Source organism: Rhineura floridana, chromosome 15 (genome assembly GCF_030035675.1).
Source record: "Rhineura floridana isolate rRhiFlo1 chromosome 15, rRhiFlo1.hap2, whole genome shotgun sequence".
In the NCBI taxonomy this organism is placed as follows: Eukaryota; Metazoa; Chordata; class Lepidosauria; order Squamata; family Rhineuridae; genus Rhineura; species Rhineura floridana.
In genome coordinates, this window is record NC_084494.1 from 12,942,120 (window position 1) to 12,962,022 (window position 19,903).

General features: G+C 44.6%; 1 protein-coding gene across 2 annotated transcripts; it reads right to left on the reverse strand.

Annotated features, from left to right (window-relative positions):
• Nucleotides 1-1,104: 1,104 nt before the first annotated feature.
• On the reverse strand, nucleotides 1,105-19,392 carry HMGCL (3-hydroxy-3-methylglutaryl-CoA lyase). Of its 2 annotated transcripts, none has more exons than XM_061597125.1 (9): nucleotides 19,290-19,392; nucleotides 13,293-13,379; nucleotides 10,459-10,566; nucleotides 9,229-9,324; nucleotides 6,256-6,404; nucleotides 5,392-5,455; nucleotides 4,297-4,485; nucleotides 3,603-3,728; nucleotides 1,105-1,410 (listed from the first exon to the last, which is right to left on the reverse strand). In XM_061597125.1, the coding sequence occupies exons 1-9, from the start codon at nucleotides 19,323-19,325 to the stop codon at nucleotides 1,309-1,311; spliced, it is 957 nt and encodes a 318-aa protein (XP_061453109.1). In that variant the 5' UTR covers nucleotides 19,326-19,392; the 3' UTR covers nucleotides 1,105-1,308. The 2 variants fall into 2 exon arrangements, with proteins under 2 accessions (XP_061453109.1, XP_061453108.1); XM_061597124.1 differs by lacking the exon at nucleotides 19,290-19,392 and adding an exon at nucleotides 16,637-16,771.
• Nucleotides 19,393-19,903: the final 511 nt, after the last annotated feature.

A 19,903-nucleotide genomic window follows, 5' to 3' on the forward strand; every position in this document is an offset into this window, starting at 1 on the left:
ACTGGAGTCCACAGCTAGTCCACAAGGGGGAATGGAGGCCTGCACACCTTCCCCCCCAAACAGGACAGGGAACTGAGCTTGCCCCACACTCCCCAGGGAAGAACGTTTTTTTTGGGGGGGGGGAGATTTAATTGGCAGGAACGCTGTCAGAGAGAGCTTGCGTTGAGGGAAGGCTGCCCTATGAGTCTTCAGGAGGACAAGAGCTTGGGTCAGAGCAGGATCCTGCCTTCCGAAACCCAACAAGACGACTTCACAATGGTTTCAGAAAGGTTGCTTTCTTTACTTCTAGACAGCAGCGTTATTTAATTGGTTCATTTTTTGCGAGTTAGACAACCCTGGATAGGTGTGGTGAACAGAAGGCAAAAGCAATTGGTTTTTTCTAGTTGCCCACTAATATTGTCACAAGTTGACTAAGAAGGGCATCCTGGGGATGCCCTGTAGAGCCCTGTTGATAAAGCACAAAGTTGCTTACAGGACTCCAGATGGGAGAAAAATGTAAGCTACTCCCCAAACATAATTGCATACAGTGAATTGGGGGTGGGCAGATGATAGAGGTGTATAAGATTATGTGCGGTGTAGAGAAAGTTTTTCTCCCTTTCTCATCATACTAGACTTTAGGGCCATCCAATGAAGGTGAATGCTCTGTAAAGGTGCAACTAATGCTAGAAGGTTCAAGACAGACAGAAGGACGGACTTCTTCACAATGCACTTAATTAAAACTAGGGGATTTGCACCCACAAGTTGTAGTGATGGCCCCCACCTTGGATAGCTTTAAAGGGCAAATTCATGGACGATAACACTATCAGCAGCTACTAGCCATGATGGCTGTGTTCCACCTCCGCTTTTGGAGGCAGTGTGCCTCTGAACGCCAGTTGCCGGGAATCGCAAACAAGGAGCGTGCAGTTGCACTCGGGATCTGCTGGTGGGCTTCCCATAATGGGCATCCAGATGGCCACTGAGAGAACAGGCTGGTGGACTATATGGGCCTTTTGGCCTGATCCAGCAGGGCTCTTCTGTTTCCCCTGCAACAAATTTGTTCCTTGGAGGCAAGCTGTGACCAGCAGAAAAACACAAGTTCTTTCCAGAGACCCCAAGACAGTTAACTAGGTGCAAATAACAGTGCTTTAGTCTACATTTAATGTCTCTTTTCTCATGATAAAATTTGGTTGACTCATCATCCCGTCACTGAGTTCTGAGACCACCGGAGAGTGCTTAAATAAAGTCACGAGAGCAAGCCCAAACATGTGGGATTCTACGGTGCCACTGCAGTTTTGCCCCCAACAGGTCCCATAAAGGCACCGCCCCGCTTCACAGTTTGCAGGAGGCCTGGGCCACTTTCGAACTGGTCCTCCTGTTCAGCACCTTGGAAATAAACGTGCCTGCTCCGAGAAGCTTCGGAAGGTCCACACCCTTCACAGGAGAGAAGGTAAGAAGAAAAAAACATGGCTGCTTATTTTGTACATGCAAAATTGCTTTACACTGTGTAAGACTATTCATCCATCTAGCCCAGTATGGTGTACTCTTGACTGTTATCAGTGATCCAAGGATTGAGACGTTGGTTTTTCTAGCTCAGTAACCAGTGCCCCCTCCCCTTTTTTTTTAAACAGAGATGTGAACTTGGGACCTCCTACATGTGAAGCACGTGCTCTACTGCTATGACATAATCCTACGTACGAGAACCCAGTTTTTAGGCAGGTAACCTATGCAATGGAAACCTTCAAACAGCTTCCTGTTTCTACCAATACATATATAAATTTAACACACACTGCGAGATAAAGCTGGGTCTGCATGCTTTAATTAGGAGGTTCCCCCAAGTACAATAGTAGCTGATTTGTTGGGAGTAAAGCACCAATGCATGTTACAAGTGACCTGAATCGGGGGGGGATTGCCTTTCTATCTGCTGATTCTTCCTCCAAAATGTTTGCCTCTGCAGGCTGTGCTCTTTCCTTTCCTCCCTTCTGTTCCTGTCCCTGTTTTCAGCTAGTTAGTAATGGCTCCCTCAGTGGAAGCCACATGGCTGCTTCAGCATGTGTGACTTTTCCTCTTTGTAGTAATAAACCTTAAGTTTCTTTATCCTTTTATTTTTATATATATATAGGCACGAATAGGCAAAAAACCTTGCAGTTTAAGAACGTACCTATAGCCAACAGGTATTTCTATCAAACTTTAACAAGCAGGAAAATTGGGCAGCTATAGTGAATGCACCAGGGGAGCAGGAGACCTGACATCCTCTCTGAGACGTTGTACTGTCCTACAAATTTGTCAAAATGCAAACACAATTTGGGTTGGTCTTTCACAGTCCAATCCACTTCCTGTGTAGCTTGGAAGAACAGGGAGAAGGAGGGGACGGCAGGTTTGATCATTTGCATGCTTTTTGAGTTCAGTGAGTTTTATTCCTGTGCAATCATGCTTGGGATAGGTGAAACTGACCTGGGGGAGGGGCATGGAGAGGAGGGAGGAAAGAGAGGGGAGGAGATTGGGTGGGTGGGACTGGGCAGAGGGGAAGCCCCTTTCCTTTCCAGAAGGAAAACACTGTGAACAGTGTCATTGCTTTTCAGCGTTTCCCCTACCTTTTTATTCTACAGCAGGCACATGTAGCCTCCCACCCAAATTTAAACCAAAGCTGACCCTGGCCACATCCACACCAGACCTTTATTTCACTTTAGACAGCCATGGCTTCTCCCAAAGAATCCTGGGACGTGTAGTTAGTGAAGGGTGCTGAGAGTTGGTAGGAGATGCCCTGTTCCCCCCCTCCCAGAGTTTCAATCAGAACAGCTGACTGTTAAACCACTCTGGCCACTGGAGCTCTGTCAGAGGAATAGGAGTCTCCTCTCAGCATCCTTCACAAACTACCCTTCCCAGGATTCTTTGGTGGAAGCCATGACTGTCTAAAGTGAAATCAAGGTCGGGTGTGGCCCTGCTTAGCCAAGCCCAGCAGTTGTGAGTCTGGCTTTTAGAATACTGACAGTTGGTTCTTACTGTGCATGCCTGGACTTATCATCTACTCAAATGCTAAATTTCTTAAATTAATTAAAAACTGGTGAGGCATTTTTTAAACTGCAGAAGATGAAGGTCAGAGTATGGGTCAAGGTCAGTAATAGGATTACAGGTACTCTGTGCACATGGCTGATTTTTAATCAATTTCAACCGATTATGAGACCTCTGACAGAAAAAAGTCCAAAAGGGTTCTGGATTTTCTCTCTCTCCTTTTGCACAATGAACTCTTGATTCTCTCTGACTGTTTTGTGTATTGCCATGAAAATTTAGAGGGTTGTTAAGCAAGCATTTCTGAGTTAAGAACTATAAATTTTGTAAGGTTTTGTTTTGAAATCAGCTTACAGAAAGCAGTAGTATGGCATGGGGGGTATATTCAATCTAACATTGCGGAATGTGAAAAATTCATGCTGGCTATAGTATACAGCCACTCTTGTGGCTGTATAATACACACACACACCCAAAAACTCTAACATGATTAATCAATGAGTGCCAAAGACCTCTAAAAGCCCAATAAAACAAAAACAGATGCACTAACTCAAAAAGCCAAGGGAGAACAAGTAAAGTCTAGTGGAAAACATGCCCCCCTCCTATAATCTAGTACTTACTGTGTGGATGCCAAGACCATTGAGCATATACACCATGTCTTCCGTTGCCACATTCCCAGATGCTCCTTGTGCATAGGGGCAGCCTCCAAGACCAGCGACTGAGGAATCAACCACACTCACACCCATCTGTGAACAGAAGTAGAGCCCTTCTATGAAAAGCCCTGCCTAGTGATTCAAGTAAAATTACGGCTTGTGGGCTGACTAAGTAGACCAGGGATGGGAATCCTGCAGCTCTTCAGATGTTGCTGGTTTCCATCTCTCATCAGCCCATCCACCATGGCCAACCACTGGGGATGATAGAAGCTGTAATCCAACATCACCTGGAAAGTTACAGGTTTCCTATCCCTGAACAAGATTAAGAATCCAGGTCAATGGCTCTGCTTCCCTTTTCTTTCATAAAATCTACACTGCCCCCTTTCTTCCTGGGTGTCAGAAACTCCTGTACGCTAGGATTTAGGGAAAGGTGGACATATGCTTTAGAGAACATTCCTTCTGGAAGAGCTCTATGGGTCATTTCAAACATAGCCTGGATGCATTTTGCAAGGTCAAGACTTAATCTGGACCTCATGCAAGACTAGCCAATGTCCAGGGTTTGCTTGTGGCGAACATGTGTATTGAATCAGATGATTTGGGCCATCCATTTTAGTAAATGATATCTTGACCTGTGCAGCCATGAAAATAGCGAAGAGCATACCTGAAGGGCCACCAGTGTGTTGGCGAGTGCCTGCCCATACGTATCATGGCAATGAACAGCAAGTGCTCCAACAGGCACCTCCTTCATGACTGCAGAAAGCATCTCCTTCATGTTGCCGGGAGTCCCAATGCCGATGGTATCACCGAGGGAAATCTCGTAGCATCCCATTGCATACATTTTCTTTGAAACCTGCCACAAAGAACAGAGCAACTTACAGGAGGAACAGATTCACATCAACATCTCCTTTCCCTGGAAAAAAGATGACGGAACCCTTTCATCATCATCATCCCTTTCTTCTACAGGACTGGACGTCATGGCCGAAAAGCATTCAGATCCCTGTCTTCAAATCACTAATATTTACTTCTAATTAAATGCCTTCTTTGGGTGTTCAAATCACTTTATATACATTATCTCCTTGAAATCCTTACAAAAATGTCTGTATAGTAGGCGGGTGTTATAATCTGCATATTGAACAGTGGATTGCCTGAGGTCATCTGGTGAGTACATCGCAAAACTGAGGAATGAACCACAGTTCAGTCTCTTAAGCTTAACTCTTACAACTAACAGCTAGCACCAGGATGGGAGTCATCTTTTTATTACACCGCTATCTCCTTTTATTACACTGTTATCAATCCCTTTTCCCAGGGAACTGTGGGAATTATAGCTCTGAGAGGGGAATATGGGGTCTCCTTAACAAATCCCCACACCCTTATCAAACTACAGGTCCCAGGATTGTTTGGAGGAAGCCACCACTGTTTAAAGTGGAATGATACTGCTTTAAACATATAGTGCAGATGGGGCCTCAGTTGAACTCTGTGCATGCACGTGTGTGTATACACACTCTCTCTCTCTCTAGATATAGGGTTGTCAGTTTGGGTGGAAGCCCCAAACTCTTTGCCAAGTCCAGGTGTCCTAAAAATGCTTTTTGCTTTTCCCACTTGTACAATGAAAACTTAACTACATGCAGTGCTGATGCGACACCCTTCACTGACTGTGGTTAGCAAAGACAGAAGCCCATTACCTTCTGAAGCACCCTTGGTATTTATGCTCGGCGCATTACAGATGCCACAATGGTCAATTGCAACATATACTCACGTCTGCTACTTTCGCAGGAGCAATCTTGCCTTCGTATGGGCATCCAAGGACGCAGGAGACATATCTGCATGCAGGGGAAAAGAACAAGCATTATTATACCTAATACATACAGGAGTTTCAAGTGCCTTTCTCACAGCCAGAACAGCAGCTTCCACCCACCGGCCTCACAAGTGGCATATAAATCATCTGCAGGAGAAAACTAGCGTGGATGTACTCCTGGGGATTCACAGCCAAGACTGTGCTACGAAAACCTCACTGCACCCTGGCCTATACACTGCAGAGGAATCACCCCATCACACAAAACAACTGCAGTTAGCGGATGAAAATGAGCAACCCCATCATGCCGCCTTTTATCACAGGCCAACCCACCTAAGTTGAGAGACATCCAGCCATAAAACACAATTTCTTTGCCAAGGTGCAGCTTTTGCTGAACTTCACACAATTAAGTCGGTGGAATTTGCTGCCACGTGCTTAGTTAGACCTCTCCTCCACTGCCCATCTATCAATGGTCACTAGTACTGACGGTTAAAATAGAACCCCCATGAACCCCCACCCCCTTCACATCCTGTGGTTGTGAGCTTCCCAGCTGCATGTGGCTGGCTGGGAAGAGAATGCTGATCTGGAAGGACCTCTGGTCTGATCTAGAATGCTGTTATGCTCTCAGTATGCCTCTTCCTTCCACACAGACTTCATATCACTACTTACAAGTAGCCAATAAAACTCTGTGTGTTGAAGAAAGGATCAGTTGGATCTTTGGCTTTTCTACACATCAGGCCAAGCTTTTCTTTCTTTTTAGCTTAATACTGAAGGGCCACACCCAAAGAGATCTCAACACCGGAGTCAGAACATGGCCCCAACACCTACCCTCGGACCGGGATGCTGGCTTCTTTAGCTGCGCTCAGGACATCAGTAAATCTGTTCAGACTCTCCTCTATGGAACAGTTGATGTTCTTCTTTGTGAAAAGCTCCGAGGCTGCCCCAAAGATTGACACTTCCTGGGCTCCTGCGGCTACCTGCCAAAACATGGAATATATCCCCATGTATCATTCCTTCTAATAGCGAACTCAGGTGGTGACTGCCAACAAAAATGTAACCAAAATGGCCCCCCACTGAGAAGCAAGGAACGGTATTAGCATGCTCAGAGGAACCCCGAGACTTGCGGAAGTACAAAAATAAAACTTCCTTTAATACACATAAAACCTAAGGAAACAAACCTCCCCAGAACAACCCAATGAGGATTGAGCATGCTCAGCAGCCACAGAATGTTGAGTGTCAGTTGGGACAAAACTTGTAAACAGAATGCCTTGTTTGGGCTTGTTACAGTTTACAAAGGTTCGTATCCAATATAGCGCTAAGCAACCCCCCCTTCTCTTGCATGCCGTCTAAATCTGTTCTGGGGGTTCCTCCAACCATCCGCAGCAGATTTGGGAATGGCACGGAAGTTCCGCTGTGGAAGCATACCTCCACACACTAACAGAATGAGTGCACTGGATACTGCCCCTAATATTGCTTAGGAAGGCATGGCTGCCTTGCACCCTGGACAGAAGCACTTGTGGCTGCAGATATACTGCAGCATACTGTTGCATGTCCCGCTTCTAAGTGCAAAAAACCAAGCCTGCATCACAGCTATGAACAGCCTGCCCTATCCCGGCAACTCATTAAAATCCAAAACTGAAGGTCTTTTGGAAACCTTGCAAGATGCTTCCGTTTGGGCTGCTTCTCAGGACCATGACTGAGAGGGTGGAGTAGAAACGGGGAAACCTTTTCAGCCTGAAGGCTGTGCTGTGTCACTGGCAACTTTCCGGGGGCCGCATGCCAGTATTCAGTGGGGCCAGAGACAAAAGTGGGCACAGCAATAGATGCAACATCTGCATTTGTCCAGTGTGCTACATTCCACCCACAGAAAAGTCAGATTTCTACACACGCTCCTCCATCTCTCCTCCAAGCAAGCAAGAGAAGTTATCACAGTCCAAGGACATATTTCAAGCAGGCAAAATCACTTGATGATGGGGGAGCAAAGCTAGAGATGTGAAGGCCCAGAAAGAAAAAAAAAACACCAGAAAAATTAAAAAAAAACCTTTTCCCCCATTTTTTTCCTGAAGCCTTTTTGGTTTTTTCCCCCGAGGGAAAAAATTTGGAAAAAAGGTTTTCTCTCCGTGAATTTTTCTGGCTTATTCCCCGGGCCTTCACATCTCTAAGCAAGGCCAATGAGGGATGTGGCCTGGGAAAAGAACATTGCCTAATGAAGAGTCCCAAGGGCCAGAAAGATAGACATGAAGGGCCACATTTGGCTCCAAGGCCTGAGGTTTCCCACCCATGTGGTAGAGCAGGTGTGGAGAATCTTTGGCCCTACAGATGTTGCTGAACTACAACTTTCATCATCCCTGGCTGTTGGTCATCATTGCTGGGGCTGATGGGAGTTGTAGTTCAGCAATGTCTAGAAAGCTAAAGATTCCCTAAACCTATAGTAGAGGGCTATGTTTTTTTTTTCTGCCACTGTTTGCTATTAAAAAGTTAATTTTCGTGGAAGACTTTATATTATGTTTGAATAAATTCAAAAGTCACAGAAGGGAACAGGCAAGCAGCCATGCAACATGGTGTTTAGCAATAGCTAAAAACATTTTTCTTCTGTCAAGCCTTTGGGTTCTAGCAGCAGAAAAATACTGTATTCTTATTAGACTGGAAATTTGTATGTTGGTTTTGAATACGTAATAGTTGTATTTTATATCTTGTTTATTTGTTTTTATTGCTATTGACCTTAGGGCAAAGGCAGAATATAAATCTCAAGTAATAATAATAATGTAAGAGGTAATGCTAAAGCAGTATGAGCAAGTTTTCAAGATCCCAGAGCTCTTCATGCTATATGCTAAGCTCATAGAAAAGCAGGGCAAGATGGCCATGATGGAAAGTCCAATAGTCAACAATCTTAAAATGGATTATAGGAAGTGTTATGCAGCCTAAAGCAGGTGCAAAATAAGTATTAGGTCAAATTCAGGCTGTTTCTCACAATTCACTGCAACCTAATTAAGGCTGTATTGATCTAATTAAGATTCCTATACTGCAGGAAGGGCTTTTCCAGCATGAAATGCAGCTTTTGCATGCAGAAACACCATTTAGTTCAATGGAAGAAAAAGGTGTGTCTCCTCCATTGAAATAAATGGGCAGCCCTTGTGAATGAGGGTACACCATAGCTGTTAAAGAGAACATTGGAACATAATATGAAATCACAACCACACCTGTGTTGAAGGAGAGGAGTCCACACCTCTGCTTACAAAGACACTGTGCTGCTGCTGAGCCCCTCCAAAACAAGCCTCCACTCAGAATAATAAGTTTCGTAGGAGATATAATAGATGGTTTTCCTTAGGGGCTGGGGGTGGTGGTTAATGGTTACTACTACTTTGTTTTTAAAGATTGTTTTATTACGTTCATAATATTGAAAAGTTGTTTTTTGCTTGATGTTATATTTGTAGTTATGTTACTGTTTTATTATATTTTATTATTAGGAAATTGTTTTTGCAATTGTTTTTGAGATCTTTTTCTGTTCACCTTGTTGTAAGCTGCCTTGAGCACAATTTTTTGTGGAAAGGCGGCATACAAAAAGACGATGACTTCCCACTTTTAAAATGTTGGAATTATTTTTTAGATGTTTTTAAAGCTTTCTTAAAACACATTTTTACAGATGTTTTGTTTTAAAGATATTTTAGAGCGGTTTTTAGTTATTTTGTTTGCCGCCCTGGGCTTCTTCTGGAAGGAAGGTCAGGATGTAAACTTAATAATGATAATAATAATCTCTCTAAGGCAACGACCTCAGAGCTTCTGCATTACAGGCTCCCTTACCGCTGTTTGAAAGCCTTTGAGGTTGGGGGTCAGAACAGGATAGCTGATTCCAGGAACCTTCCGAATCCCTTGCATGACTTCAGTATGGTCAGCCATCTAAGTAGCACAATGGAGAACAAAAAGGCAAGATTTTAATTCTGCATGGTAAAGAGAGAGAGATCTTAAACTTCGAAATCCTTGTAGATTGAATGAGAAAATCCAGGACAAAAAAGGAACAGATTGTGCTTTAAGCATGTAGGCAAGGTCTGCTAATATAGAAGACCAAGGGGTGGCTATCTAAGATGGTCTGGGGCAAGGCTTCAATGCTCTCAGCCAAGATAAACACAACCAAAACAAATTATGCAACCTAACTAAATTATGCAAAACAGCTAAAAGTGCAGAATCATGCATAATGGCAAAAAAGGAAGCAAATTTCCACAGCCTGAATTGAAAGTACTGCTCTAGTGCTTAAGAGGATGGCTTTAAAAGAGGCAAATGGCTTTAAAAGAGGATTAGGCACAGTCTCTGTGTGATTTCTCAGCTAGTCTGACAAAATGTGAAGGCGTTGGAAACATAAGTGGAACTGCACGAGGATGTGCATGGAAGGGGTGCAGAGAGTACTCAGCAGCTGTTTAAAAGCTAGCATGTGGGAGTGCCCACCCCAGCTCCTGCTGTTGAGGAGGAGAAGGACAGGAGTGACAGAGGAGGATTACAGAGGTGACAAGGTATGAAGAGAGACTCAAAGGAAGAAAATGGAGAAGGTACAGAGAGGAGGGGTGAGTGACAGAGGAAAATTGTGCTGCTTCAGCTACAACAAAGGAGGAATAGGCCAGAAGAGTCTAGGGCTGTTAGTCCCAGTAGCAAGCCAGGAAGAGGGGAAGGGAAGCAAGAATGACAGGAAAAGGTATTGTGTATCTACAGAGTGGTGTCCTATGATGAAAGGGGGTAACACAGGTCTCTAAGTAAGGGCCCCACCGGGGGCGAGGGGGGAATCTCTGAGGATAAGAGACCATCTGACTGTTTTGAGGACTCTTGGAACCTGAGACGGAGATTAGCATTAGTATTATGTGCAAATGCAGCCTATGAAAAAGTCCAAGCTGAAACAGAAACTTGTCCAAGCCACCCAGTAAGATTAAGGAATGAGCAGGGACTCTACCTTCACACTCCAAGACACAATCCCACTCATTCCACTGCACCCCACCATGTCACTCACATGTTAGCAACATGAATTCAAGGATCATCCATACTGACCTGAGGAATCCATTTGGGAGACACAAAACTGGTAGCTTCTATGACCGAAAGACCCGTTTCCGACAGCATGTTAATTAAATCAATTTTCACCTGGGTGGGGACGATGTTCTACATAGGGAGAAACATGTTTCCCACTTAAGAGCAATTCCATAATACCTTCTCCTTCCCAAAACTCTAATTAATCCCTTTCCTAAAGTAGAACAAAAGTGGGAGGGATCAGGGTTGGCCACTGAGATGGAGGAGCATGAAACAGAAGGAAAATAACATGGCAAGAAGGAGACTCTCCTTTTGGTGGGATGCGCTCCTTGGGTTACTTGGTAGATAATAGTGGTGTTTAATGTTTTTCTTCTGCTGCTATTTTCCTTATCTCTTCACTTTGTAATGAGTTATGTTATGGTTACGTGTTGCTTGTTCTGTTTCTTGTATTTTGAAAATGACAATAAAAATATTTTAAAAGAAGAAGAAAGGGGAATGGGAATGCCTGTGACCTTTATACACTGATCTTATTTTTTTAATAGCTAAATTATGATAACTTTTTGTATTTCTTTCATTTTTATACTGCAAATGACCCTGAGGCTTTGAGATGGAGAAGGCTAAAATTCTCTTATTATAACAATGGATGCACTGAACTCGTTGAGACTTACGTTTTAACAGACATGTATAAAAACTGTTAGTCAATTTTGCATCACTGTGACTTTTGCAAGCCTAACAGTTTGCCAGAGGGGCAAAGATTTCCTCTTTTGCAACCTGCCAGTGCTGGACAGACTTTGCAATGGGTAAACATTCAAGTCTTAAACAAACTCCATGGCTGTGACTCTGCATATTTGGAAAGGTTCTCTCTCTCTCTCCCTCCCTTTCCATGCTTCTTCCCCCATCCCTAGTTACTTCTGGGCAAAACTTGCACTGCTTAACCTAATTGGGTAGTGCCACTGATTAGACGGCTTGAAAAGAGGACCAGACAAATTCAGGGAAAAGTAGTCTATCAATGGCTACTACTCACGATGGCTATAGGCAACCTTCAGCCTCTGAATACTGGCTGCTGGAGATCAGGAGTGGGAGAGGCCCACTGAGCTCATGTCCTGTTTGTGGCCTTCCCAGGAGCCACAGGGAAACTGGATGCGGGATGAGATGGACCGCTGGTCTAACGTGGAAGGATTCTTATGATTCTACCTGAATTTTGCCTTATGCCTTTACGTGGTCAGGATCTCCATGGAGGTGGAGACAGACTACTAAAATCCCCTCCAATGGAACTTCCCAAAAAGAGATGGTACACAGGCATGAATGAAATTACATCCATCCTACAAGCTGAAAAAAACACTATCCCACAATCTGAAACAGCTGCAGGGCACTGAAGCCAGAGGTACCCAAAACACCTATGACAGGCTCTTGCAGCCTCCCCTCCTAGTACAGAAACTCTTCAAAATCCACGTTATGCCATTTCAAGGTCAAGAGCTGGTGAAATGTAGTGGCTGAGAGACTGACCTTGCTATGAATAGCCAGCTCAAGCCACGTCTCCACCATGAAGTCGTGAGGAGGTGGTCTTAGGCAAGCTATTCTGTCTGCAATTTCGGTATAACACTGACCTCTCTGACACGTTTGTTGTTGTAAAGTATGCAAAGCACTCTGAATAATAGGAGAGCAATATTAATACTAAATATTACTGTCACCATCTTTCCTGAGGGTGACGTTCTCCTGGCCACATCCCATATCCATAAAAATTAAAACTATCAAGGAGGTCTCCATAATCCCCATGCATAGGTGGACCACTGGCCTGATCCAGCAGGCTCTTCTTAAGTTCTTATTTTTCAACCCACTTCGACTCAGAGCCTACAACCATGACTTATACTGCTGTGCACACTCAGATGAAACTGATGAAATGCACCGAAGATCACAAAATGTTACAGCATGTTATCTATTGAGAGGCTCCTTATGACAGTCTATATCAGTGTTCCCCAACCTGTGGGACACGGACCCTGTGCAAGTGGGTCATGGGCTTTATTAGAACAACCCAAAGCAACCAGCACTTGAATTCCTTAACTGATATGATGAATAATTTCAACAACTTTTTGTTTTGTTGGCATATTATAATGCTGTGTTGACACTTCAAACATCAGAAAGGCTCGAGTCTTACATTTTAACACTTGAAATCACTTTCTAGCGCCTAGCAGCAGAGAAGACCTACAGTTCAAAATTTATGTGACCATTCCCGCACCTTTTTTGGGGGGGGGGGATAAAAAATGAGATGCTAGTACGCATATCTTGATAAAAGTCCTGTTGATGTCAGCACAAAATTTCTGCCATGAGAAGCAAAATATAGAGGTGACGGTGCTCCGTACCAGTGAGTACCATCACACACACACGCAAAAGCACGGCATGGGACTTTAACCTGATGGGTCACCATACCAAGTAAATCTGGACTTGCGGGTCACAATACCAAAAAGGCTGGGAACCACTGGTCTATATCATCCTCACATCATATATTGGGTACATTTCAGTGATTTCACAAACCAATTTAATTTATATAAGCTGCCATATTGAAATGAACAAACTAGAAATTTGAGTAGGAGAGACTGTTGCTTGCCCAAGTCTAAGTCTCCAGGGCCTACCCAATACTAGCCCACCAGCCCTCACTGATGCATTTCCAGTGATCAATATATAGGAATTGCCTGGAACACAGAATTTAGGGGAAAGGGTGAGGGGACCAAATCTCTGAGCTGCGCAAATATTGTAGCTGGGAGCGAAATCAAAACAGCAGGTTCACAAGTATAAAAACCTGAACACAAAATATTGCAGCTTTTGGGAATAAGCCAAACAGCCTGACAGGAGTCATTTACCTTTTCATTCTGCAAGCCATCTCTTGGGCCCACCTCAACTATTTTCACATGCTTGGGTAGTGTGCCAGCAGCTGCTGTTGAGCTGAGCTGTAGAAAAAGAGATAAGAAACATATATAATTACAACTGGGGTGAGCAATACATTTTCATGATTTTCTTATCTGTCAACAAATGTATGACGAAGAAAAGGCCGAAAAGAAGCACTACTGTGCACAGCACAAAGTTAAAGGTCTGGGATTTGCTACCACAAGATGTAGTGATGCCCATCAACATGGGTGGCTTTAGAAGGGGTTTAAGGCAAATTTGTGGAGGATAAGGCTATCAACAGCTATTAGGTATGATGGGTATGTACTGCTTTTAGCACTGGAAATGGTACGTCACCAAATACTGCTTTCTGGGGATCATTTATTTATTTCTTGAATTTATTAGTCGCCCATCTGGGAGGTTGTCCAAGCACTCTGGGCGACAGATCATGTGTAGGCAATCACTACTCTGCTCATGTCCTGCTTGCAGATGTCCTACAGGAATCTGGCTGGCCACTATGGGAACAGATGGGCCTTTGGTCCAATCCTGCAGATCCCTTGTTATGGCCTTATAATTGTTATCTTGTTCACTATGGTCATTATGTAGGCAATGCTAAAGTACAAGTATGATCCTGGCACCCATAAGGTTGAAGGTTTTTTTTTTTTTGCCCAGTCCATTGTTCTTTCTGAAGAGGTAGGAAGAGCTGTCTCAGTCACCTAAGAGCGTCCAAAACATCCTTACAGTGCTACAGTGTGAATCCTTCCCCATTTCCAACACCTATGATCTTATTTCTCCTTTCCTGCAACTCATTTGTTCATACAGGTTGTAGCACTGTGTTGGCACCTGACTGCAGGCATACTCTTACAAACTGCACTGTTCAGCCCTATGTCACTTTTAGAAGTAAGAAGGGCTGTAGAGCAAAGCTGACTGACCTGTGGCCCTGGAGATCCTGCTGGACTCCAGCTCCCATTATCCTTGACCACTGGCCATGTTGGCTAGGGCTGCTGGGAGTTGGAGTCCAACAATATCTACAAAAAGTGCCAACATTCTGTGGACTGCAAGTACTCCCTGTCCTAAGTCATTCTCATAGAAGGACACCACCTATGTTCCTTGCAAAGGGAATATTGCCCTTGCTAGGCCAATTTCTATATTAAGAGCAGTAGTTTCCAATCTGTGCTCCAGGAAACCCTGAAGCAGGGTGGGGAACTATTTTCAGATGGAGGGCCGCATTCTCTTCTGAGCAACCTTCCAGGGGCCACCTACCAGTGGTGGGTAGGGCCAGAGGCAAAAGTGGGTGCAGCAATACATGTAAATTTTACCTTTGCACGGTAGGCTAGTTTCTACACACACACCTCTCTGTCTTCCACCCACACAAGCAAGAGGTATTATCAGAGTTCCAGGACACATTCCAGGCAGGCAAAAACACTGGAGGGTGCAAAGCAGGGCCAATGAGAGCTGTGGTCTGCAGAGAATGGGTGTGGCTAGAGAGGTTGTATGGCCTGGGGAGAGTCCCAAGCACCAGAGAAAGAGGCCTGGCCCCCAGACCTAAGGTTCCCCACACCTACCATAAAGACTGCTGGGACTTGCAGTTTAAAACATCTGGAAGGCCAAAGGCTGAGACAGGTTGTTCTAAAATGTGCTGGAGAGTTCTCAATGGGCAAGATGATATGCACAGGGTGCCACCAAGTTTTTTTTTTAATGGAAGACCAACCAGCTTAGTGGTATTACCCACAGTGCCTTGTAGGGCTGCCTGTCTGGAATTCATCCTTGCCCCAATATTCTGTACTTGCGAGCTAGCCCACAAAAAGGGTTACCCATCTTCTCCTCTCCCTCAGGCACCAGATGTAATCCCAAGGAGATGGAGGGCTGGGTGCCCATATATATTTATATCTAACAGTATGGATGAGCAAAAAGATCAGAAGCTAATGGAACATTTCTGAGTGATCTGCAGTAGACCAGCAAGGGTTTCCTACCCAAGGAATGCAACTAGGCCAGAATGAAGCAACCAGACTGCTCACAAAAACAGATTACTGGCAACTAGTTACCCCACTGCTGAGAGTGCTGCACTGGTTACCAATTTGCTGCCAGGTCAGATTCACGGTACTTGTGTTAATTCACAACGCCCTAACCAACCCAGACCAAAGTACCTTTAAAGACTGTCTGCTCTTTTATGCTCCACCTTGATCACTGAAATCCTCTGATAAGGCACTTGTGGTGGTTCTGTCAGCTTTCCCTAGGACCAAGCCTTTGGTATGGTAGACACTGTCCTATGGAACTCCCTGCCAGTATAGAAACTGTTCCTGCCTTCTTTTAAACATCTTCTGAAAACCACATTGTTTATACAGGCCTTTACAACATTCTTTCCCCCTTATTAACCAAACGGTATTTACTGATGTTTTAACTGAATTTATTATCATCTATGTTGTCTACCACTCTAACATACTTTTACGAAAGTGCAGATTATAAATACTTCAATAAACAAGTTTTTAAAAAACCAAACCAATGAACACCCCACAATGGCTGAAGTCCGCCTACCACGGGTGGGGGGAGGGGGAGCATAAGGTAGACCAGGATCTACTGACAGATTTGTGGGTGATTTATGGTAAACACCGAGGCTTTCTGGCTCCCAACTGTTCAATAGCTGCAACGAAACGACTCTTTCCCCCTCTTCCTCCCAGAACTAGACTGATCAAATAAAGACAGTTTAAGATCACCAGGAATAGATTTTTGTGCGGAAGGAGGTGAAGTTCAGCTCAAATCTATGCCCAGCTGTTTGTAGCACAGAGGCACCCTATCCTTCGGCCACACTCACACCAGACATTTATCCCACTACTATTCCACTGTACTCGGCCATGGCTTCCCTCACAGAATCCTGAGAAGTCTAGTTTGTGAAGGGTACTGATAGCTGTTAGGAGACCCCTAGTCCCCCGCACAGAGCCTCGATTTTCAGACTGGTTTAACAGTCAGTCCCCCTTCCCAGGGAACTCTGGCAGCTGCAGGTCTGTGAGGGGAACAAGAGGGTCTCCGAAACACTCCTTCACAAACGACACTTCGCAGGATTCTTTGTGGGAAGCCATGACTGTTTAAAGTGGAATAAATGTAAGGTGTGAATATGGCCTTAAGTGTGTTTTCCACCTCCTCCAGCCAGTGGGTTCTGGTATAATAATAATAACAACAACAACACCAAGTAGGCCTAAATAGCCTGACATCTGCATTCCCCTCCACCCGTCAGCTCGGAACACCTCTCCCCACTTATCCCATAGCTAAGGGGCACCCCGAATCCAGCCCCCTAAGCAGCAGCAAAGTCTGCTCGTCCGCTCACCGGCCGCAGCGAAGCCACCAACCGCGGCAAGGCCCGCTTGGCCGCCACCATCTCCGCGATTCTCTCCCTTCTCCAGAGGCCCCGGGAGGGTTTGGTTCCGCCACGTGACCTTCCCTGGATGCACGTGTACCGGAGTGGGCGGTGCCTACTGTTGCTGTTACATCGCACCGCCCCCCGCTTTTCGGAGCATGTCGCGGGTGCGAAAAGCGCCACCTGCTGAATCTCTGCCTGCCACACGCAGTTTGGGAAGGACGCGGAGGGTGGCTGGGTGGGTTTATTTATTTATTTTTGCAACCTTATGTGTTCGACTGGGCCCCCTGGGATTTGCAAAAGGGAACATGCATCTGATCTGAGCATGTACAGAGTGCCTCTCTCCCGCTGAGTAGCCACCACAGCAAGCTGATAGCGCGGCGCCCGTAATAAGAGAGCAAAGCGTAGGAACCGCTTTTGCTGAATTAAAAAATGTCCCTCCGTCCTTTTCGCATTAGCGGCGGCAGCGGTAGCCAGGCGGGTGTTGCCTCCGGGAAGTTTACCGAGCAGGGAAATAGCCGCCCCGTTGCTTATTCCCCGGTTACTACATTTTGAAGGTTATACTGATTATAAAGGTTCATGTAGGCTGCAATCCTTTACCTATTTACCTGAGGGAGTGTGTCATATGCAACTCAGTGGGACTTGCTTCCGAGTAGACGTGTACAGGATTGTGTCGTTATCGTGGTTAATAGTCTTGGACAGGCCTATCCCTCGTAAACTTGCCCAATTTAAAGCTTTCTATTAAATAAGTGGCGCTTGTACCTTGTAATGTAGAATTCCATAAGGACTGAGACCCACCCAACACCTCTTGAAAAAGTAGTACATTTTCCTCTTCCATAAGTCCCAAATGACAAAGAAATTGCACTAAACTGAATTGACCTCAACGAATTTTTGCAAAATAATCTTATGCTCCCAGAAAGACAAATATATCTTGTTTTAGCACCAGTTTTGCACACCTCGGGGGATTCTTATCCTCACAACCAACACCATGTGAGGTAGATTAGGCTGAGAGTCAGTGACTGGCCCAAAGTCATGCAATGAAAGCTTCATATTTGAGTGGAGATTTGAACCCTAGGCTCCCATATCCTAATCTGACACAACTATTACACCACACTGCTCCAAGTCATGATGGCGATAGTATATGCACCCTCCAGGTTCAGAGCTACTGTGCCACTTGATGCCAGCTGATGGAGAGTCAACAAATGAGAGAAGCCAACTACCTTCACATCCTGCTCTTGGGCTATCGCTGTGGCACCCAGGATGCTAGATTAGATGAACCTTTGGTCTGATGCAGTAAGGCTCTCTCTGTTTTAGAGAAATGCTGGCTAGATCATGTACCTTGTCAAGTTTTTGGAAAACGCCAAGAATGGACAAGGTCATGGAATGTTTGGGAAAATTAACAGATCTATCTTTCAATAGCATGGCTACATACTACTTTTTTAAAAAAACTTATACAATAAAATCACAGCATTGAAAAACAGGGCAGGAGAAGTTGTTTAAAAGCAGCAATGCATCATAAAAGAACTCCCCATAAGACTTTCACATATTGTGAAGCATGTTTAAGATATGCTTAATCCTCAATGTCCAAAGCAAATTCCTTTCCTGGAAAGCTCTTCCTGGTCAATCCTAATTTCCTGCCCTGTAACCTTTCCACCTCTCAGCATCACTCTCAGGGCTGCTCTGACGTTTCCTGTTAACAGTCTGAGTTTATGCATGATTACTCAGCAGTAAGTCCCATTAAATTCAATGGGGCTTTCTGCTAAGTACTGATGGGATTGCAGCCTTCCATGAATTTTCATAATTCTCCACTGCGGCACCCCATACCTGAAAAATCCTTTCCAAATACAGTGCCTAATGCCACCTTTTCCTCCCTGCAAAACCCACTTTTCCTATGAAGCCCTTGCTTCCTATGAAGCCCATGCCCCCTCCATCAAAGCCACAGTGAAGTTCACAATCCCAAGCACACTTACAGAGCAAGTATTAAACTCAGCACAGCAATGGGCAACTTGTGGCCTTCCAGATGTTGTTGGACCCTAACTCCCATCAGCATGCACAATGTAAGGGATGATTGTGAGTTGTAGTCCAGTTGTATCTGGAAGGCTGCAGGTTCCCCATCTCAGGATACCTGCAAGAAAACAAACTCAGGATAACGCTGCATGTACTTGGGAATTATACTTGCTCATGTTCTTTCCTTGTTGTCCTATCTCTGTCAAAGAGATCCTTGGGGACAGGAATAAGTGTAAAGCACTCTGTGATGGTACTTAAAATATTATTTCATTGCTTTAAAAAGCTTTGCTTCCTTGAGTCAGCCGAAAAGAACTACTTTGCCTTTTTCATATGTTACTAAGAGGCTAAACTTAGCAACATAAACATGCATAATCAATTACATTCAGTTTTGCTTGCCATACTTCAGCCTAATACGTTTATAGTGGCCCTCAAAAAAGAAACTTTTACAGCCTGATAACATGCATGCTTGTTCAGAAGTGACCCACTGAATTCCCACGTGTGCATAGCATTGCAACTTAAGTCTGATACAAGAGACCAGATAATCTCGACTTGCTTTATCTAACAACTGAAACAAATCCTTACATATAATATTTGCTCCCATTTTTGAAAAATATACCTGCCCCATCAGGCTTCCCCTTCGTAAAGGCCCCATTTTGCACTCCGGTGTGTCCTGTTCACACAGAAGTTTGGCTGAGCTTGGCTTGCACGGGTGACTTGCAGCACTGTCCTGTGCACATTTATACCACTACATCAACAGAAGCCTGTGGCTCTGAAATAGGGCTACTGTTTGTTTTGGCTCTAAAACTGCCAACTATTCGCATGAGATATTCTCTGCACCTAAGGATGAAGCAAAGAGGCGTGTTACTATTCTCCTCCCTCCCAAGGCTCACAATACCTGCTACCCAGTGCCAAAATAGCATGTGTGGCCAGCACATGCTCAGTATTTTAGTATCGTGGCTGTTCTCCCAGGATGATGCAAGGAACGATCAATGCCAAAAGCTGTTTGCCAATGTCTCTAAGCCAGAAGACAGATGACATCAATTGGATTTTTGACCCCTCCCCAACTGGCATTGAGCTCCAGCTTTGGGGCTGACCATTACTGCAGAGCACCACAATTAATGATTGAACCATGACGTTCATTGGCAATGACCATTCTTTGGAACAAGCATCACATAGGTCTTTCCCCTTGAATGCGTTAAGAAATCATTTTTTGTTGTTGTTATATGCCTT

Coding starts and splice junctions, on each gene's coding strand:
- HMGCL (XM_061597124.1), bottom strand. CDS start 16,687: ATGGTGGCGGCCAAGCGGGCCTTGCCGCGGTTGGTGGCTTCGCTGCGG. Junction 9,325..10,458: donor CTCCCAAATGGATTCCTCAG/GTCAGTATGGAT, acceptor TGTGCTACTTAG/ATGGCTGACCATACTGAAGT. Junction 4,486..5,391: donor CTCCTGCGAAAGTAGCAGAC/GTGAGTATATGT, acceptor TCTTTGTGGCAG/GTTTCAAAGAAAATGTATGC.